At 34.5% G+C, this 22,870-nt stretch overlaps 1 protein-coding gene across 3 annotated transcripts in view; it reads left to right on the plus strand.

The window, feature by feature from the left end:
- The window catches only part of ROCK1 (Rho associated coiled-coil containing protein kinase 1), a 163,409-nt gene extending 145,883 nt beyond the window's left edge, over positions 1 to 17,526 (plus strand). For 2 of the 3 annotated variants that reach the window (XM_040479259.1, XM_040479261.1), the window contains exons 27-33: positions 426 to 585; positions 7,384 to 7,454; positions 7,657 to 7,745; positions 12,954 to 13,032; positions 13,187 to 13,448; positions 14,593 to 14,800; positions 15,986 to 17,524. In XM_040479259.1, the coding sequence (XP_040335193.1) occupies positions 426 to 585; positions 7,384 to 7,454; positions 7,657 to 7,745; positions 12,954 to 13,032; positions 13,187 to 13,448; positions 14,593 to 14,800; positions 15,986 to 15,992 (876 nt within the window). In that variant the 3' untranslated portion in view covers positions 15,993 to 17,524. Of the gene's footprint in view, positions 1 to 425; positions 586 to 7,383; positions 7,455 to 7,656; positions 7,746 to 12,953; positions 13,033 to 13,186; positions 13,449 to 14,592; positions 14,801 to 15,985 lie in introns of all 3 variants that reach the window. The other variant, XM_040479260.1, reaches the window with a different exon arrangement.
- Positions 17,527 to 22,870: the final 5,344 nt, after the last annotated feature.

Consider the following 22,870-nt stretch of genomic DNA (forward strand, 5'->3'; position numbering starts at 1 on the left):
TGTAAATAGCACAAAATTGAGAACTGGTCTCTGGTCCTAGATTGACTTGGATACAAGCACTGACTCTCTACCATTTATGGTTTTACCATCCTGAGAAGCTTTCCATATTTTTTAAACTGTTTCATTTGAAGCCATAAAAGCATTTCCTACTGTTTTAACAGGTGTTTGGTTTTTGTGTTTTGATGCTTTATATTTAAAAAATACAAACAAAATTTGTTGAAAGCAAGGAGAAAAGGAGTTTACCAAGCAATGTATTAATGAGGAAGAGAACTTGCATTTTTTACAATTGTATCAAAATCTGTGGTAGTAAACATTCATGAAGTTTATACTAATTTTTTAGTATTAGCTTTAGATTCTTCATAGTTCCATTAATTCTTAATTTTTAATTTGAAAATTTGATTTTGATTTCTTTATTTCAAAAATAGCAATTGGTAGAAGAATGTACACATAGGAATGAGCTTCAGATGCAATTGGCTAGCAAAGAGAGTGATATTGAGCAATTGCGTGCTAAACTTTTGGACCTTTCGGATTCTACAAGTGTTGCTAGTTTTCCTAGTGCTGATGAAACTGATGGAAACCTTCCAGGTAAGAACATTTCTTTTACTTCATTCAGGTTTGCTTCATTCATGGAAATTAATGTATGTTACTTTCATTTAGCTTTCTACCTCTTTGTCATTTTATTTTTCCCATGGATCCTTAAGAAGAAATTTATGCTTCTGTTAGCCAAAGTCTGATTATGTTTGCATTTTATAGAATAAAAGCAGTCAAAAGAAATTTTAGGCTATTAAAATAAATTTGAGAGGCTCTACCTGAATAGAAATCTGAAAAAGGTTTTGAACCAAAACAGCCTAACTGCATGGTGAAAGCTGAAGCTGCTTATACCTCTCACTATTTAAAGAAAATTATTATATGTGTTTTCATGAGTAGCAGCTCTTTAATGTACTGTGGGTTTTTTTGTTTTTATGTACTTCTGTGCAAAAACTAAGAACTGTACTTAATAATCAGAACCATAGCAGCCTATATATAGACCTTTCTAAAGTAGTAGAGATAAACTCCGGTCAGACTTTAAGTTTTGAATTTAGAGAAATAGATAAAAGGGATTGAGAGATGCAGTTAGGGGGCAGAGAGTCAAGTAAAGGCAAAAGTGAGAGTATCTAGGATTTCAGACTTTTCCGATGTCTTTTTTTTTCTCCCAGTTGAGAATCAATTAAAACTCTTTGATTTAGTGTAGGGTAAGTTATAGTACATTTATGTCTTTTTAACAGAGATAAGCAATACACATAATACACGTTCAGTTTAGAAGTGAATAGGTTATAAATATTAAAACATGCATTACAAATTTTAATGATATAAATGTTTATATACACAAACTTGACATACTGCTGCTTATCATTTTTTTTTAATGTTTATTTTTGAGAGAGGGAGGGGCAGAGTGCGAGCAGGGGTGGGGCAGGGAGAAAGAGGGAGATACAGAATCTGAAGCAGGTTCCAGGCTCTAAGCTGTCAGCCCAGAACCCGATGCGGGGCTCAAACCTGTGAACCGTGAGATCATGACCTGAGTTGAAGTCAAGACACTTAACCAACTGAGCCACTCAGGTACCCCCTACATGGTACTGCATATTCTTAGTTCAAGGTTTTGGAAGTTTTGTTTACATGGCCATAAACTTGAAAATTGATTTTAATTTGTGTATTTCCTGTGTAATGTGTTACTAGATATTTATGAAGTAGCACATTTTATATTATAGTGATTCTATTTTAACAGATACTGTTTTTTGAGAATTTGATATAAAAAAACTTAATAGACTACTTAGAAAATGGTATTATTGTTCTTGGTCAAGAAAGTGGGACTCAAAGTGAAAAGTGAATTCAACTCTTACTTATATACCATGTAATCCCTGCCCTCCTTCTTTTGTGTGTTTTCTAGCCCAGAATCAGATCTCTTAGAAGGGCATGGAGTAAAATTTCTTATTATAGTGGTCAAGGAATTCCTTCGCTTTTCCCATTTTTGGTTTTCTGAAACCTTCTGCCTCTTGAGAATCTTGTAGGTGCATGTCCTTTATCAGAGAATCACTTTGGATTTAACAAGAACCTCTTGCTTCAGCTGTTGTTTGAAAAGCTTTCAAAAGTTAGATTTAATCATCAGTATGACTTTTAGGGGTGTTTGGCTACATTCTTTCAATTGTTGAACTGAAATTGTAGCTTAGAGTCCAGGAATTCTTTCTATTTAGATAAAGTTAAATATCCTGTCCAGGTTTTTTGTCTTTATTCCACCCCTTTCCCTTTAACTTTGGTTATAATGATGTCTTATTATGTGTATCTTGGTTTTCTTTTTATTAGGTTAAACATTTCAGTCAATCCACTATTGGTAAATACTATTCAGAAAAAATTTGAATTGAATGATGAGTTTGAGGGACATCTAAAGAGGAGGAAGGTGATGAGTTTTGTCCTCCATTCTGGCTTATTCAGGAAAACTAAACTCAGAGGACGATCAGATGGTTTGATTCGCTGACTTAAGTTAGGGATCCATTTAGATTTCAGAATCCTGACCTAATAAATACACTTAAGAATCAGTCAGCAGAGGGGTGCATGGGTAGCTCAGTTGGTTAAGTGTCCAACTTTGGCTTAGGTCATCATCTCATGGCTCCTGAGTTCAAGGCCCCACGTCGGACTCTGTGCTGACAACTCAGCCTGGAGCCTGCTTCAGATTCTGTCTCCATCTCGCTCTCTGCCCCTCCCCTATTTGCACTCTGTCCCTCTCTCAAAAATAAATAAACATTTTTTTTTTTTTAATTTTATAAAATTAAACTACAGACTGAAAAAAGAAGAACTTTGAATGGAATACATTTACTCAAAAGTTAAAATAAAGGCCTTTTGAAATATGGATCATATTTTTTAGTTCAGTGAGATGGGTGTTTATAGGTAGTTGGGTGGATGAACTGATAATATAACTTAGTTTTAGATTTCATCATTCAATATAAAGATTTTCATTTAATTATCTTGTATATCTAGAGCTCAGTCTCTACTTGTCCTTAAGTAGATAAAATCGCTCCTGTTTCCCAATTCTAAAAAGCTTAGAAAAAAAATTATCTGTTGTACAACCTTCTGAAGTTCTTAAATTACTTTTATTCTAATTCTTTTATGTTTTCATCCTCCTTTTGGTTCTGTAGCAGGTTGTGGCATAGCACACTGTGTAAATATAAAGATTACACTTGAGTTAAGATTTTCATATTGCCTCAGTGACAAAAAGACAGCGTGATAACTCCCTTATTCTTTCTCTTTCCTTCTTTTGGAACTATTGACCTAATAATCTGAAAAGAATGTAAAAGTAGATGAAGCACTAGGAAAAACACTTGGTATCAATATTCTAATACTCATTATCTCTTGTGGATTATCTGCCTCATTCTCTTTCCATCTAACTTTATGTCTCTCAGTCTTTGAAATTTAAACCTGTAAATGGTGGATTTCTTGGTGTGTTTCCAAGTATTTAAGTATATGAGAACTTCCAACTTGCCCAAATCTAATCAATGATTTGGAGATGATGCATCTGAATTCTTGAACATTAATTTCATTTTTATATCACTTCTGAATATAATTAAAATATTTGGCAATGGTTCCTTAGCTCTGTTTCTTAAGCAGTATGTGTTTATGCAAGTAAACTTTGATAGTCTTCAGCAGTTAACTTTGATATTTAAATTCGCTGTATTGGATATTGATTTATATATAGTCTCTATGTCTCTTATTTGGGTAAAGGAATCAATTGCTGATTTTCATGGTACATACATAAATTTTTTATAAGTTAAAATTGCTTTACAAATACATAAAACCTGGAGCCAAGTTGTATTTGTACTTTGTACTTTTGTAGCATATTATTGATGATAATGTAGAGTTAGGAGTCCTCAACATTTTTTAATCTGGAGAAGCTGATTTCTGTGTTTGTGATGGAAAAGATGGAATTTAAAACATTTTACTTTCAGATTGCTACATATGTCACAAGTTGTCATGATTTTAAAGGAGGTTTATGTATACACACACACACACACACACACACACACAACTAATATGTTAACTTGTATGTAAGACATGAGTAAGTAAACAGAGGAGAAGCTAGTATGTAGTTTTTAATTTGTCCCTGAGCTTAGTTCACCTGCTTTTGTGAAGGGAATGCACCGGAAGGAAAAATTAAAATTCTCTCCTGTAACCCTGTTGTTTTAAATTGGTGAAAACCTGGGTCTCCTGGTTGGCTCAGTTGGTTAAGTGCCAACTTCGGCTCAGGTCATGATCTGACAGCTTGTGGGTTTGGGCCCCGCATCCGGCTCTGTGCTGATAGCTCAGAGCCTGGAACCTGCTTCAAATTCTGTGTCTCCCTCTCTCTCTGCCTCTCCCCCACTTGCACTCTGTCTGTTTTAAAAATAAATACAGGGGCGCCTGGGTGGCTCAGTCATTTAAGCATCCGATTCTGGCTCAGGTCATGATCTTGCGGTCCGTGAGTTTGAGCCCCGCGTCGGGCTCTGTGCTGACAGCTCAGAGCCTGGAGCTTGTTTCAGATTCTGTGTCTCCCTCTCTCTCTGACCCTCTCCCGTTCATGCTCTGTCTCTCCCTGTCTCAAAAATAAATAAACGTTAAAAAAACGTTTTTTTTTTAATTAAAAAATAATAATAAAAATACACATTTAAAAAATCTAAAAAAATATATTATTATAAATTGATGAAGACCTTCACATATCCTCAGCACCTTTTTTTGAGTTCCAAATTTCATTTAATTTAAATGGGAACAAATAAAAAAGGGCTTATTTAATTCATAAAATGCCTTTGATGTACAAAATTTCTTAAGAAACACTGAAATGACAGATAAAGTCATAACCTACAACAATCCATTGAAAATACATTAAAGAAAACACTGGCAGATAATCCAAACCTAGAGTCATAAAGCATAAATATTTTTGGCATATATTCTCATAGGAGAAATAACTTGAGTGTGGGGTATTTTGGCATACACAATTTTGTATAAAGGTCAAAATTTCGGTGGCTTTCACATATTTTCTGTGAGGAATTACTGGTAGTAAATTGGAGGAGTAAACGAGCTGCAATTTGGAGCACACCGAAGGAAAATTTTCCTAACAATAACTTGATGCTTTTGTAAGAATATTTGTGAGTGATTAGCAACCTTCTGCGTGTTGTTTAATGTAAAACTGCCCTTTGGGGTTTTTTTTTAATGTTTATTTTTGAGGGAGCGGAAGCAGGGGAGGGGCAGAAAGAGGGGGACCCAAGATCCAAAGAGGGCTTTGCCCTGATAGGCTGATAGCAGTGAGCCTGCCGGGCTCAAACTCAAGAAATGTGAGATCATGACCTGAGCCGAAGTTGGACACTTAACCGACTGAGCCACCCAGGTGCCCCTAAAACTGCCCTTTGGTTTTTTTTTGTTTTTCTTTTTCAACGTTTATTTATTTTTGGGACAGAGAGAGACAGAGCATGAACGGGGGAGGGGCAGAGAAAGAGGGAGACACAGAAATGGAAACAGGCTCCAGGCTCTGAGCCATCAGCCCAGAGCCCGACGCGGGGCTCGAACTCACGGACCGCGAGATCGTGACCTGGCTGAAGTCGGACGCTTAACCGACTGCGCCACCCAGGCGCCCCATGCCCTTTGGTTTTTAAACCATCATTTATAAAGGGTAGCTGTAACTGGCTAATTCGGGGGGGGGGGAGCAGAACTGTAAAATAATCAAAATATATACCTACTCTGTGTGTCAGATGCCTTGAAATATATAAAAATAGTGTCAGGATATGGTCCCTGATCTTACAAAACTTACTAAGGAACTACTTAAGGAGACAAAACAATTATTGATGAACTAAGAAGTTGCTGGGAGTAGTTGGGAGAAGAGGATTGTTTTGAGCTGTGTTTTCTCATTATTTTCTCCACCTTAACAACTATAATTTAGATGAAGAGGAGTAACAAAAGCAAAAGACAGGTACATGGAAGAAGTTGGTACAAGAAGAATATTCAATTCAATTAACTGCAAAGCTTTTTAGTTAAGGACAGAATAGCATGGTGTTCTAGGAACACAAGCTCAGAAATTAGCCTGCCAGGGTAAACTCTATAGCTTTGACAGTTACTGATAGAGTATACCCTTGGACAAGTCAGTTTACCTTCTAAGCTTTGGTGTTCTTCATTTGTAAATGGAGGATGATTGTAGAATCTATCCTATCCTATATTCATAGGAATATAGTATACATTCATGGGATAATATACATAGATTAAATGTGACATTACTTGGAAAGCACATGTCAAACAAGTGTTCGGTAAATGTTACCTATTGTTACGATTACTTTAAGACTTAGATGTTTTACAGCTTTTATATATGGGGAAAGGCATTATATATTCCTGTTAGGGTCATGATTTAAGCATTGTACTTGAAAATTGCTTACTTTTTTATTTTTTTGTGTTTCAAATCATAAGACAGATATAGAAAAAAACTCTTATCTCTAACCTGATATAAAATAATGATTTCTAATAATCATCTTTTTCCTTCAGATATTTCTCATAAACATTAATTATATTTAAACAGTAATAATATTTATTTTTAAATGCCTTGATTGTATTAGTCAAGGAATTTCTGGTATGCACAAACTGTTTAAAGTAATAGCTGACCAACTCAATGCTATGTTTTTTGGCTATTTATTAAGTTCTGGTATCACATACTTAAAAGTCTTTATTTATACCTCTTTAGTTTGAAAAGAATTACAATTGGACTTTAACACTAGAATTAAGTACCCCCTCAACCAGATTTTAGCAATTTTATTGAAATTATTATAGGTGTTTTACCAAAAAGTTTATCAGAATCTTGTGCTAAGAAAACAAATAAAATGCTTGTCTCTTATTCTTTGTATCTAGTTGATTCTGCCTGCATTCCTTATTTATTTATCTTCTATTCTTATCTTCTGTGAGTAATAGGACACCTCTCTGTACTTTTGCTTGCTCTTTCTTGTGTAAATCATCGCTCTGATTTGTTCCACTTGCTGCATTTTTTATTTTGCTAAATAGTTTTATAAGTGTTAAATGATATTTAAAGTCTTCTGTATCATATCCCATTTAAGCTGCAATCCATTCCAGTCTTGCCTGGCTCTAAAGGGTATTGTTTTACTTCATACTTTTATAATTAAGTACTAAATGTTAATTTTATGGGAAAAGTGGCTTGGAATTTTTTTCTGCAATATTTGTATGGCCATTACAGTTGATTTGTGTGATTGAAGCATGGAAGAGCAAATTGTAGCACTTATTCATTTAGCTGTGTTCAAATGCCTGTTGCTGCATGCCATCAAACAACTTGTAATAGCTTTCCTCTTACTACTACTTAAGGCTGAATACTATATATTCTTTTGCTCCTAGAGTCAAGAATTGAAGGCTGGCTTTCAATACCAAACAGAGGAAATATCAAACGATATGGCTGGAAGAAACAGGTATATATGCCTTGTTTTTTCTAATTGATAATCTGTTACATATTTTACTTTTAAAACATACAACTTGTATTAATTGCTCTGTTATTAGCATTGATCTTAGATTAATACAGTATACTTTAGACATAAATGACAAGTATTGTGCTTATTTTAAACCACATTAATGTTGCTCTTATATATATTCCTCTTTTTTTCCTCATTTCAGTATGTTGTAGTAAGCAGCAAAAAAATTTTGTTCTATAACGATGAGCAAGATAAGGAACAATCCAATCCATCCATGGTATTGGACATAGAGTAAGTTGCCTTTCGTTGAATTTTAAATCATCAGGGTGATAATTTATGATAATTATTTTTAGACATACAATTTAGTTTATGTTTTGTTATTTAAATGATATTGCCTACTTTTCCTAACAAATTTTAAAACTTCATATTCGGGGCACCTGGGTGGCTCAGTTGGTTGAGCATCCGACTCTTGATTTCAGCTCAGATCATGATCTCACAGTTCGTGGGTTCAAGCCCCACATCGGGCTCTGCATTGACAGTGTGGAGCCTGCTTGGGATTATCTCTCTCCCCCTCTCTCTGTCCCTCCCCCACTCTCTCTCTCTTTCAAAATAAATAAACTTGAAAAAATTTTTTAAATAAAAAATAGAACTCCATATTAAATCTAACTTTAGCAAAATGTAAGGGGGAAGATTTTGCAAAGCTGATAAATGTATTCTAAAGATTTTTATTTCAAATGTTTATTAGTTTTAGGTTCAGAGAGCATCTCCAAAAGTGCTGTATATGATTATGTAGTCATTGTTAAGGATATACAAATATATCTTTTGCTTTTAGTAGTAGATCACAGAGGCCTTTAATAAGCTTAGGATTTTTCCTTGTATTCGTTCTAAAACCATTTCTTAAGCACTGCTGTCTGTATCATCGTGAGTGCTATAGATTGTACAAAGGTGAGTAAGACAGTTCCATATTTAAGGAGCTTACATACAAGTAGTAGAAAAGGTAAAACATGCAACAAAATATAAATTCAAAGTGAGATGTGGTGGGTGCTATTCATGAAAAATATAAACTTAAAATGAAGTGTTGGCATTCGTTTGGAATTAAACATTTGTGAAATCAATTATATCTAGAATGTAAAAAGAATTGAGCAGCTACCAGAGCGTTCTGAAATTTTATTTCCCATTTTTTTCCTTTTTTCAATTATAGTTAACATACAGGTTTATATTAGTTTCAGGTGTACAATATAGTGAGCCAACAATTCCATATTTACTCAGTGCTCATCACAATAAGTATAATCTTAATCCCCTTCACCTATTTTACCCACCACCCCCCCACCTACCTCCCCTCTGGTAACCATCAGTTTGTTCTCTAAGAGTCTGTTGTTTTTTTGTCTCTTTTTTTTTCTTTGTTCATTTGTTTCTTAAATTTCACTTATGAGTGAAATAGGGTATTTATCTTTCCCTGACTGACTTATTTCACGTAACATTATACCCTCTAGGGCCAAGGTCCGTCTATGTTGTTGGAAATGGCAAGGTTTCATTCTTTTTTATGGCTAATACTCTATTCACCCATATCTTGGCTATTATAAATAATGCTGGAATAAACATAGGGGTTGTATATATCTCTTCAAATTAGTGTTTCCATATTCTTTGAATAAATACCTGGTAGTGGAATTACTGGATCATATGGTAATTCTATTTTTAACTTTTTGAAAAACCTTTGTACTGTTTTCCTTAGTGGCTGCACCAGCATGCATTCCCAACAGTGCACAAGGGTTCCTTTTTCTCCTATCCTTGCCAACACTTGTTGTTTCTTATATTTTTAATTCTAGCTATTCTGACAGGTATGAGGTGTTATCTCATTGTTGTTTGAATTTGCATTTCCCTGATGGTTACTGATGTTGAGCATCTTTTCATGTGTCTGTTGGCCATCTGTGTGTCTTCTTTGGAAAAATGTCTATTCGTGTCCTCTGCCCATTCTTAAATTGGATTCTTTGGGAGTTTTTTGGTGTTGAATTATATAAGTTCTTTATATATTTTTTATATTAACCCCTTATCACATACATCATTTGCAAATATCTTCTCCCACTCAGTAGGTTGATGGCTTGTTCTGTTGATGGTTTTTTTGCTGTGCAAAAAGCTTTTTATTTTGGTGTAGTCCTAATAGTTTAATTTTGATTTAGTTTCCCTTGCCAAAGGAGACATATCTAGAAAAATTCTTTGACCTTATCAAAGAGATTACCACTTATGTTTTCTTCTAGAAGTTTTATGGCTTCAGATCTCACGTTTAGGTCTTTAATCCATTTTGAGTTTATTTTTGTGTATGGTGTAAGAAAGTAGTCCAGTTTTATTTTTTTGCATGTATCTATCTAGTAATTTTCCCAGCACCATTTGTTGAAGAGACATTTTCCTGTTTTGTATTTTTGCTTTCTTTGTTGCAGATTAATTAATCATAAAAACATGGGTTTATTTCTGGGCTCTCTATGCTGTTCTATTGATCTATGTGTTTGTTTTTGTACCAGTACCATACTGTTTTGATTTCCTAATTCTTTGAAGAAGCATTGTTGTAAAAATTTAAGTGTTCAACCTAAATGGAATAATACATAAATACTAATATTAGAGACATCATCTTTCAACTAAGTTAAATGCTTTCAGATTGATGAAAGTTTGTTGTCTTACCTTTTTATTGAAGTATAATTTTTATAAAATGCCTAAATCATAAGTGTTCTGTTCTTTTGACAGTTACAAACACCCATGTAATCATTACCCATAGCAAGATAAAGAATATTTCCATCAGGGCACCTGGGTGGCTCAGTAGGTTAAGCGGCCGACTTCAGCTCAGGTCATGATCTCGCGGTCAGTGAGTTCAAGCCCCGCATCGGGCTCTGTGCTGACAGCTCAGAGCCTGGAGCCTGTTTCAGATTCTGTGTCTCCCTCTCTCTGACCCTCCCCTGTTCATGTTCTGTCTCTCTCTGTCTCAAAAATAAATAAACGTTTAAAAAAAAAAAAAAAGTATTTCCATCATCCTAGAAAGCCCACTTATACCATTTTCTCAGGGGGAAAAAAAAGAACATCTGAATTCTGTTACTGAGTTTTGCCTATTCTAGAACTTCATATAAATGGAATCATATGATATGTATTCTTTTGTGCCTGGCATCTTTCACCCAGCATAGTGTTTTGCTATGTGTATCAATTGCTGAATATATTCAGCAATTCCTTTTATTACTGAATAATATTCCATCAGATTAATATATCTCAATTTGTTTATCCATTCTTCTGTTGAGGAACATTTGGCTTGCTTTCAATTTGGGGTTGTTATAAATAAGACTGTTATGAACATTCTTTTGGTGGATTTATGTTTTCATTTTTCATGTGTAATTACTTAGTGGAATCCTGGGTATTGAGTAAATCTGTGTTTAATCTTTTAAAAATCTACCAAATAGTCCCCAGAAATAGTTACACTGTGTTATGCTCACCAGCAGTATATGAGTTACAGTTGTTCCATGTTTTCACCACATATGGTGCTGTCAGTCTTTGATTTATGCTGTTCTTTTATTTTATTTTATTTTTATTATTTTTAAGTTTTTAATTTTAATACCAGTGTAGTTAACATTTTAGCTATTCTAATGAAGATGAAATGCTGTCTCATTATTGTCTTAACTTGTATTTTCCCTATGACTAATGATACCAAAAATTTTTTCAGATGTTTATTGGCCATTTGTATATCTTAAATATCTCCATGGGTCTTTTGCCCATTTTTAATTGGATTACTTACCTTTTTTAAGATAGATTTGTAAATCTTTTTTTTTTTTTTAAAGTTTTTTAAATTTACTTTTGAGAGAGAGACAGAGTACAAGCAGGGGAGGGGCAGAGAGAGAAGGAGACACAAATCTGAAGCAGGCTCCAGGCTCTGAGCTGTCAGCCCAGAACCTGACATGGGGCTCAAACTTGTGAACTGCGAGATCATGACCTAAGCTGAAGTTGGAAGCTTAACTGACTGAGCCACCCAGGTGTCCCTGTAAAAGTTCTGTATACATATTCTGGATATGGGTTCTATATCAGAAACATGCAGTGCAAATATTTCCTAATCTGTGGCTTGCCTATTCATTTTCTTTATGGTGTCTTTTAATGGAAACAAATTTATTAATTTTTTAAAAGATAGCTTTTTGTAGTCTGTCCAAGAAATTTTGCTTCTCCAAAGATTGTGAAAGTATTCTGTGTTTTCTTTTAGGAGCTTTCTATTTCTAGGCTTTACATTTAAGTTCTGATTTAAAAAAATTTTTTTAATGTTTATTTATTTTAGAGAGAGACGCAGAACGTGAATGGGGCTGGGGGCAGGGGGAGGGTGCAGAGAGAGAGGGAGACACAGAATCTGAAGCGGGCTCCAGGCTCCGAGCTGTCAGCAGAGAGCACATCACGGGCTTGAACTCACAAACTACAAGATCATGACCTGAGCCAAAGTCAGACACTTAACTGACTGAGCCACCCAGCCACCCCTTAAGTTATGATTAATCTCAGAATTTATTTTTGTGTTTGGTAAGAGGTTGCAGTTAAAGTTACTTTTGTATGTGCGTGTATATTTTCCATGTGGATATCTGGTTATTCCAGTACTATTTATTTTTATATATTCATCTTGAATCCTCTAATCTTGTTTATTTACTAGTTTTATTGGGTTTTCCACAGGGGTTTTCTACAAATACAATCACATCATCTCCAAATAATGATAGTTTTATCTCTTTCCAGTCTATTATGCCTTTATCACATAAATGGATTCATATGATCACCACCAAATACAGAGCAGTTCCATCACAGGGAACCATCATGCTACCCTTTTATAGCCATAACAAGTGCCATTTCTGCCCCCATCTGTAATCCTGTTCTCCATCTCCATAATTTTGTGTTTTTAAGCATGGTCATATAGGTGGAATCAAATAGTTTATAACCTTTGAGATTGTCTCTTTTCATTCAGCATAATTCTCTTGAGATTCATTCAAGTTACCATTTGTTTCTCTTTATTGTTGAGTAGTATTCCGTGGTATGAATGTACCAGTGTTTAACCATTCATTTGGGCTGTTTTCAGCTTTGGGCTATATATGAACATTCATATACAAGTTTTTTTATAAATATAAATGTTCATTTCTATGGAATAAAGGCCCAGGAATTCAGTTGCTGGGTCATATGTTTGTTTCATTTTGTAAGAAACAGCCATGCTGTTTTTCAAAGTGGCTCTGCAGTTTTTACATTTCTACCACAATTATATGAGTGATCTAGTTTCTCTGCATCCTCGTTAGCATTTGGTGTTATTACTGTTTTTACTTTTTAAAGTCCGATAGGTGTACAGTGATGCCTATGGTGATTTTAATTTGCATTTCTCTAATGACTAATGATGTTGAACATCATTTCATGTGCTTATTTGCCACCTGTTTGTCCTCTTCAATGAAATGTTCATTTGTCTTTTACTGTAAATGAGTTTAATAGTTTATGTCCTGTTTATTTTCATCTTAGTAAATTGTTTCATGTTCGACCTGTAACCCAAGGAGATGTTTACAGAGCTGAAACTGAAGAAATTCCTAAAATATTCCAGGTGAAAACCTTAAATTCTAATTTTAGAAAATCTTTTATTTAATGACTAAATGCACTTTGTGAAGTATGCAAAAACACCAATGTTTTTTATAATTTGAAACTTATGTGTACAAATTAAGACTTTAAAATCTTCCTTTTACCATTCCTGAATGTAGATACTATATGCAAATGAAGGTGAATGTAGAAAAGATGTAGAGATGGAACCAGTACAGCAAGCTGAGAAGACTAATTTTCAAAACCACAAAGGCCATGAGTTCATTCCGACACTCTACCACTTTCCCGCCAACTGTGAGGCCTGTGCCAAACCTCTCTGGCATGTTTTTAAGCCACCTCCTGCCCTAGAATGTCGAAGATGCCATGTTAAGTGCCACAGAGATCACTTAGATAAGAAAGAGGACTTAATTTCTCCATGTAAAGGTAAGGCATAAAAATTACTTTTACAGTTTATAACAAATTAGAAAATTAAGTCCCATTAAAATAATTTCTTCAAGCATAGCATTTTCTATACCAAGTTGAAAAGAGATTATAAGAAGTGGTATTTTGACACTAGAGGAGCAACATGTAGCTGTCATTTCACAGCTACAAATCTAGCTTTGAACATAATGTTTTTAAAGAGAATTACCGCCTTATAAAAAACTTACCTTTAAGAACTTACTCTAGGGGCGCCTGGGTGGCGCAGTCGGTTAAGCGTCCGACTTCAGCTAGGTCACGATCTCACGGTCCGTGAGTTCGAGCCCCGCGTCGGGCTCTGGGCTGATGGCTCAGAGCCTGGAGCCTGTTTCCGATTCTGTGTCTCCCTCTCTCTCTGCCCCTCCCCCGTTCATGCTCTGTCTCTCTCTGTCCCAAAAATAAATAAGTGTTTAAAAAAAAAAAAAAAAAGAACTTACTCTAAATGGAGAGAAGAGCTATAGGTGAGTTCCACTATATTATTTCTCCTTGAATTTTTGCCTCCTGCTTGTTTTCTTTTTGTTCGGTTTTCACTGCCTGGACCAACATGCAGGGTCATAAACAAATGTCTTCTAGTTTAGCAAGGGTAGCTTGAGGAAAAGAATATAGACGATAGCTATTTTAAGATAAGAAACTTAAGTTCTACAAATACATTAGTTTCGCTTCTGCTTTTTTTAATTTTTTTTTTTTTTGCTTTATCTTTCTTAGTAGTTTGTGATTAATGTCTCCTTTTTAAATTTTCAGCCTTAATTAAGGAGAGATATTGTCCAAACTTAAGCATAGTAAATCTTTTAAAATTTTAAGAACTTACAAAATTATACATTCAATGGGACCATTTTAGGTACTTACTGTATGACTTTATTTTTTCTATTTTTTAAAATGTTTATTTCTTTCTTCTGAGACATAGAGCACATGTGCACGCAAGCCAGGGAGGGGCAGAGAGAGAGAGAATCCCAAGCAGACTCTGCACTGTTAGCATGGAGCCCAGTGCACAGTTCAGTCTCACGAACCATGAGATCAAGACCTGAACTGAAATCAAGAGTCTGATGTTTAGTTGACTGAGCCACCCAGATGCCCCTGTAAGACTTTGTGTCTTTTTTTTTTTTTTAAACAGTCAGTTATGATGTAACATCAGCAAGAGATATGCTGCTGTTAGCATGTTCTCAGGATGAACAAAAAAAATGGGTAACACATTTGGTGAAGAAGATCCCTAAGAATCCACCATCTGGTTTTGTTCGTGCATCCCCTCGAACACTTTCTACAAGATCCACTGCAAATCAGTCTTTCCGAAAAGTCGTCAAAAATACATCTGCAAAAACTAGGTAAGGATTGCAGTGTTAACCTTTTTGACAAAATGTGAAAGTGATTGGTTAATATCTATTAAAATCTAAAATCTAATTGTTCTTTTCCCCATAGAGGGCATCATTTGTAGTGAAGTATTTATATATGACATGAAATGACTTTACAAATTAGTTTGATTCCTGTTTGAAATTAATATGAAATTTATAAATTTCATATTTTCTTCCAAGTCCATATCAGATTTCACTATCTTGGTTGGTGTACATGGCACATACTTAGCCCTTAAAGTTTTAAACAAATTGTGTTGTTTTTCAATCACAATTATTTGGTATTATCAGTGAAAATGGTGTTGCAAATAAACTTCCCAGTTAAATATCCCTCTCTTTTTTTTTTAACTGATTTTGATAGAATTTTTTCAAAATATTTATATGATATAATAAACAACTGCAGGGCATAATTAAACCCTTTCCTGAAAAGAGGTAATAATGTCTTATTAAGTTCTCATTTTATACATTTTTATACATAAATGAGGCTCAGAGGAATCAAGCCACTTGGGCAAGATCACACAGTGAGTTAGTGGCATAGTCAAGGTTGAAACCTATTTTTATTTTTGTCCAATTCTGAAGCCTATGTTTTTTCTCCTATACCAAATACTAACTTTCCTAGAGTGTAACCCCTGTATTAAGAGGAACATTTTAATCTAGAAGCTGAGACCTAACACTGATTTGCATCTCTGCTAATGTCACTCAAGTCGTCCAAGCAGACTTAAAACCATTTTTAATTCAACCATTTCTTCACTCCCTATTATTAATAACCAAGTCTAATTCTTTGAAAATGCCTAAATAGTTAAACATTACACCTTCTGTATTCTTCACCCACCATACTACTCTAGTGTATTATCACCTGACTCCTGACTTATTTCTGTAAAATCCTGTATGACTGTATAGGACAAAGCTAGATCTAAAACTATGTAAAATTGAGTTATAGTTTTGTAAAAAACAAAAGAACGCCATGTGTTTGAAATAGAGTAGAAGCAAAAAGAAGACAATACAAAGTGTATTTTTCCTTTTCCTATTTTCTAAATTGTATTAATCACATATAAAAATAATATTTACCTTTCTCTCTAAATTTGTTTCTTGAATTTTTAAACTGAATATATTTCTTAAATTACAATTTTTTCTTTTTTTGTCCCCCACCCCCCACCCCAGCAGTTAACCACGTGACCTAACGCCTTGTGGAATCATGTGGAATGCTACCTGATAAACCAGGCTTCTTTAACCATGCAGAGCAGACAGGCTGTTCCTTTGACACAAATATCACAGGCTTCAGGGTTAAGATTGCTGTTATTCTGTCCTTGCTTTGGCACAAAAGCACACTGAGGGTTTTTTTTGTTTTTTGTTTTAATTGCGGGTTTGCCTACAGGTAGATTAGATTAATTATTACTGTGTAATGCAAGTACAATTGGGGGAAAGCTTAGGTAGATATATTTTTTTAAAAAGGTGCTGCCTTTTTGAATTTCTAAGAAAACGCCTGTCAATCATGATAGAACACAGTTTTCCTCATATGAGTGAGAGGAAGGGACTTTCACTTTCAAGTGGAATGGCCAATCACTATGAAGATCAGCTCATGGAAGGAGTAAAGAAAATATCTCAAAATGAGACAACTGAAATTCTTTTAAATGACTTCAGTCTTTGTGCTCTTGCAAGACTATACAAAACTATTTTAAGAAAGCAGTGATATCACTTGACTTCAGTGCCCTCACTGTAGAATTTAAAAGCCTCACTTTTGATTGCCCATGATGGACTTACGGAGAATAAATATTTTACATTATGCTTTACAAAATACTGTATGTGTTTCAGCACGTTTATAGATTGAGGAATGGGAGAAGGCGAAAAAACGTTTTTTTTTTACATTTAATCTATGCATTTTTGCCAAGCCATATTGAGTTATTTTACTACTAGAGACATTAGGAACTAACTGTACAAAAGAACCAAGTTTTAAAAGCATTTTGTGGGGTACATCATTTCTATAATTGTATAATGTATTTCTTTGTGGTTTTAAGTGATAAAGACATTAAGTTAACAAACATATAAGAAATGTATGCACTGTTTGAAATGTAAATTATTCTTAGAACACTTTCAATGGGAGTTGCATTGCCCTTTTAGTGCCTTAATTTGAAAGAATTATTTTACTGCCATGACTAAATATAGAAATTTCAAAAGAACATATTTTCAAAAAATTATATGTCAGTGGGTTTTTCATTGATAATTGGTTTAATTTAAAATATTTAGAGGTTTGTTGGACTTTCATAAATTGAGTACAATCTTTGCATTAAACTACCTGCTACAATAATGAATGACTTTATAAAATTCTGCAAACTATGTAGGTTATATCAATATAAAATTATGACAATACATCTGTGATGTTTTCCAGTTAACATAGGAATTACCAGATAAATACTGTTAAACTCTTGTCCTATACAAGAGTTGATTCATATGGGCAGTATGATTTATTGTTTATTTTTTTAACCAAATACCTCCTCAATAATTTATAATGGCTTTGCAGTAATGTGTATCAAATAAGAAGCACTGGAAAACTGATTCGTCTCTAGGATGATATGCATGTTTCAAGTGGTATTGAAAGCCGCACTGATGGATATGTAATAATAAACATATCTGTTATTAATATGCTAATGACTCTGTGCTCATTTAATGAGAAATAAAAGTAATTTATGGATGGATACCTTTAATAATGACTGGTGTTTTCTCATGGCTGAAATGAATAGAAACCATGTTATAAATTAGTCCCTGACTGTATACCAATGTTTGTTAAATTCCATGCCTAGATTAAAGTGAGTTTTTAAAAGAAAATATCGTTTGGGCTTTAAAACAAGTTGTTACAGTTGAAATGAAAGGTCGGCTAATGTCTGTTGGGAAGCAATTTTCTGTAAGTCCCTTGCATTTCTCTACATCTTGTGACCAGTGGCTCTGACAGCCTTAGTTCTGGACTATCTTTACCAAAGATATTTGTATAGTGAACAGCCTTGGACAATATCATGTCTCTGTCAAGAGAAAAGCAGGTTGTTTACAGCCCAGTATAATAAAAGGTAATGTCTCCCTCCCGAGCAAAAGTTGGAATATTTTCTTGTACTCCTTAAAAAAGATTCAAATACCCTAAACTTCAGATTCCTCAGCTGTAATGCAAACCCACTGCGTGCTCAGCACCCCCTGGGCCACTCTGTACTTTTGGGGGCGGCATAGGAGAACTGACAGGAATGTGAAGCTCATGCTGCTTGCTGTATTGTTAGTATACAATTGTTTGGCTCTGTAAGGTCCTATAAAGTGCAAAGAACAGTTAATTCTAATTAGTTTAAGGAGACATGAGCATGGAACTCTTGAGAACTGACAGAGGCATGCCACAATGTGGAATCAGGTCAGCCAAGAGAGCTCCTTCTCTTCTGAGTTCAAAAAAACCACTCAATCCCAAAGTATACCAACATGGCAAGAACCAGGAGAGTGCCATGATCAGGAAGGCACACTACTGCTAATTCTTCACAGTATTTTGTTATGTCTGCTACAGTTCACACCAAGTTAGATGTTTTACAATTCCTGTTGCCACTTAATGAACCTTGTGTCCAGACACTGGAATCTCTGTCGACACTGCCTCAGAAAATCACTTTCATCATCTCACTTCTGCCTTCTATGGATACATCTGCTTTTCCAAAACTAAACCACATCCAGAATTCTAACTGCAAGGAAATCAGGGAAATGTACTTTCAGTTTTCTAGCCACTTTATTACAGGGAGATACACTAAGAGGTTCAGCATCAAGCCTGCCCACTCACCACTCCTGCAAGCCTGAACTGAGACCAGGGACGCTGGGCTAGAAAGAAAACAGTCACTGTCCTTATTCACAGGCTGGAAACTATGGGTCACTTGCCATTCCTTGAAGTTTCAGCTTAAAATGACTTGTGTACACTTCATTTAAAATTTAAAAAAAAAAAAAGAATCTAAACATGAAAATCAAACCCTGCTTGATAAAATATGTTCTCAGGGGCACCTGGGTGGCTCAGTTGGTTAAGTGTCCAACTTCGGTTCAGGTCATGATCTCACACAGTTCATGAGTTTGAGCCCCACGTTGGGCTCTATGCTGACAGCTGAAAGCCTGGAGCCGGCTTCAGATTCTGTATCTCCCTCTCTCTCTTTGCCTCTACCCTGCGCGTACTCTGTCTCTCTCACAAATAAACATTAGAAAATTAAATAAAATATGTTCTCATTTTCTTTTCATATCACTAGAATTTCTATAATAATCCAAATTTAGTAATCATAAATCAATGAGTTGGTTCTTACTGGGTTGCTAATTTGAGCTTCCAGTTTCTAATTTTCAATTTGTAACACTTCTACAATTCTTCCTGTTAAGAAATAAAGCACAACTACTAGCAGCCATTTGAATAAAGACCATGTTTTTTTAAAAATTAGGTGATTGCGAATGGCATTATATACTACCTACTACACTTGCTTTATAACTCTGTGGTATCATTTAATGAACATGTAATTCTGCCATCCAACTGGAAATGAATTTTGTGTATGTGTGAAGATCAAAGGTTTTTGTTTTTTGTTTTTTCCTCTATATGGATATCGAATTGGTCTTACAGTATTTATTGATGACTATCCTTCCCTGTGTCATAAACCAGGTGACCAATCTATTTCTCTATCCTTGTGAATATCACAGTTTTAATTACTGTAGTTCTGTAAAAAAGATAGCGAGAGTGTAAGTCTTCCAGCTTTGTAGTTCTTCCAGATTGATGTGGCTCTTCTTGGCCCCTTTACATTCCCATATAAGTTTTAAAACATGTTAATTTCCACACACAAACACACACACACACACACACACACACACACACACAGACTCTGCCAGGATTTTAATTGGAACTGCATTCAACCTATAGATCAATTTGGGGAAAATTAACCTCTTTAAAATTTTATCTTCTAGTCTATGAACCTGGTAAGTCACTGTACAGAAATAAAACAGATATTTGCAGATGTCCTAATTTCATATGTAGAAGTCTAAAAATACAGCATTCATATTCATTGAATGTTCAAAGGCCACTGGAAACAAGATAAATGTACAAAAATAAGGTTTTTTTCTGTATACTAGCAACAATTACTGAAATGTTTTTAATATTTACAAGAAAATAAAAACCACTTGAAAGATGTATAAAGACATCCAAGAAAATTGTAAACCATTCACAGAAATTAAGGGAAGAACCTATATAATGATTGTTGAGTATTTTCACATAAGATTATTAAAATAAATGGTCATATTCTGAGGATCTATTTAATGAGTTTTCTTTTTAATCCACAACTAGAAATCTTAACCACAATTGTTTTATGTTTACTGCACAAATCAACTTCTAGTTGTATATGTCTATAAAGCTGCACTCAGTGCTCTCATCTCAAATATCTTGTAGCATTAATTTTTTTTAGCAATCTTTGCAATGAGCAATCTCTGCTGATTGTAATAAATTGAAGAAATGCAAAAGTGCATATAGTAAATACTTGTCTGCCCTTCTTAAACCTCACCCCTACCCCACCAATTCCTTAGTAGGTTATCTTAAGAATATATGTAACTTGGACTTTTGTGAATTATGGAAAGACTAACAATTCTACTTAACATGAAGAAATCCCTGAAGTACACAGAAATTAAATATCTCATCTTTTTCATCAAATGTTAATTAATTGTTGGAATAAACTTAACCAAGGAGAGGAAAGATCTATACCCAAGCTATAAAGAACTGATGAAAGAAATTGAAGAAACAAATGGAAGGATATACCAACCTCATGGATTGGAAGGATTAATATTGTTAAAATGTTCATACTACCCAAAGCTATCTAGAGATTTAAAGCAATTCCTATCAAAATACCAACAGAAGTTTTCAGAGAACTAGAACAAATAATACTAAAATTTGTATGGAACCACAAAGACTCCACCCCGACCCCCAAATAGCCAAAACAATCTTGGGAAAGAACAAAATGGGAGGTATCACAGTTCCAATACATACTACAAAGTTGTGGTAATCAAAATCGTATGGTCTTGGCACAAAAATCAATACATAGATCAGTAGAACAGAATAGAGCCCTGAAATGAAACCATGCTTATATGCTCAATTAGTCTATGACAGTGGAGGCAAGAATATAATGGAGAAAAGTCTTTTCAACAGATAGGAAAACTGGACACTTTCTTACACGATACACACAAAATTAAAAACTCAAAATGGATTAAAGACTTAAATGTGAGACCTGAAACCATAAAAATCTTAGAAGAAAATGTAGGCAGTAATTTTTTTTTTTTTTTTTTACATCTACCATAGCAGTGTGTGGATAAGTCTCCTCAGGCAAAGGAAACAAAAGCAAAAATTAAGTGTTGAGACTATACCAAAATAAAAAGCTTTTGCATAGCAAAGGAAATTGTTAACAAAATGAAAGGCATCTCACTGAATGGAAGAAGACATTTGCAAATGATCTATCCAATAAGGGGTTAATATCCAAAAAATATAAAGAACTTCTACAACACAACCAAAAAACAGTCTGATTAAAAAATGGACAGAGGACCTGAACAGACATTTCTCCAAAGAAAACATACATGCAGATGGCCAACAGACACATGAAAAGCTGCTCAACATCACTAATCATCAAGGAAATGCAAATCAAAACTACAATGAGACATCATCTTACACCTGTCAGAATGGCTAGAATCAAAAAGACAACAAGTGTTGGTCAGAATGTAGAGGCAAAAAGAACTTTTGTACGTTGTTGGTGGCAGCTACTGTGAAAAACAGTATGGAAGTTGCTCAAAATAATTAAAAATAAAATTACTATATGATCCAATAATTTCACTACTGGGTATTTACTAACCAATAGTTAAAAAGAAGGAGGAGGAGGAAAAAGGAGGAGGGGGAGGCAAAAGGAGAAGGAGAAATCCAAAAAGATAAAAACAGCATTATTTACTATAGCCAAGATACAGAAGAAACCCAAGTATCCATCCATAGATGAATGGATAAAAGGTGTGTGTGTGTGGTTTGTGTGTGTGTGTGTGTGGGCGGGTGGTGGAATATTGCTTGGCCATAAAAAAGAATGAAATCTTTACATTTGCAACAACACAGATGACCTAGAGAGTATTATGCTAAGTGAAATAAGTTAAAGACAAATACCATATTGTTTCACTTATATGTGGAATCTAAAAACAACAAAACGAAAACAAAAAACAAAACTTTTAAATAGAGAACTGGTGGTTGCCATAGGGTTAGGTGGGTGAGGGGATGGGTGAAATAAATAAAAGAAGATTAAGAGGTACAAACTTCCAGTTATAAATAAATCACAGAGATGAAATATACAGTATAGGGAATATAGTCAATGATAATGTATTAATGTTGAATGACGACAGATGTTGACTACACTTATGAGCACTAAGTAATGTATAGAATTGCTGAGTCACTATTTACACCTGAAACTAACTTTGTATGTTAATTTTACTTCATTAAAAACATTATGAATTGTCATATGAGAACATGACACTATTTCCCGAGCCATCTTCTTTCCCATAAAGTACTTTGAGACATTGAAGTTATAAGGAGAAAAAGTGAAAATGTTTAGAAATGTGTGATTTAAAGCTCTTGAATGCGGTAATATTTATATGTTGTTTAATCCTGTATCTGTATATTTCTATCTATATCTCTATATCCATATTTATATCTGTAGGTTTACACAAATTACTGTATAGAATGATTTAGCCATTAAATTGAATACAATGGTGGGGGGGGGGTGGTTCTGGGTGGCTCAGTCAGTTGAGCTTCCAGCTTTGGCTCAGGTCATGATCTCACAGTTGATGAGTTCAAGCCCCATGTCAGGCTCTGTGCTGACAGCTCAGAGCCTGGAGCCTGCTTCAGATTCTGTGTCTCCCTCTATCTCTGCCCCTTCCCTGCTCGTGCTCTCTCTCAAAAATAAATAAACATTAAAATAATAATAATAAAAGAGGCTCACTTTAGATTCACATATAAGACACACATAGGTTAAAAATGAAGGGATGAAAAATTAT

Source organism: Herpailurus yagouaroundi, unplaced genomic scaffold (assembly GCF_014898765.1).
Source record: "Herpailurus yagouaroundi ecotype Mexico unplaced genomic scaffold, PumYag 142, whole genome shotgun sequence".
Taxonomy (NCBI): domain Eukaryota; kingdom Metazoa; phylum Chordata; class Mammalia; order Carnivora; family Felidae; genus Herpailurus; species Herpailurus yagouaroundi.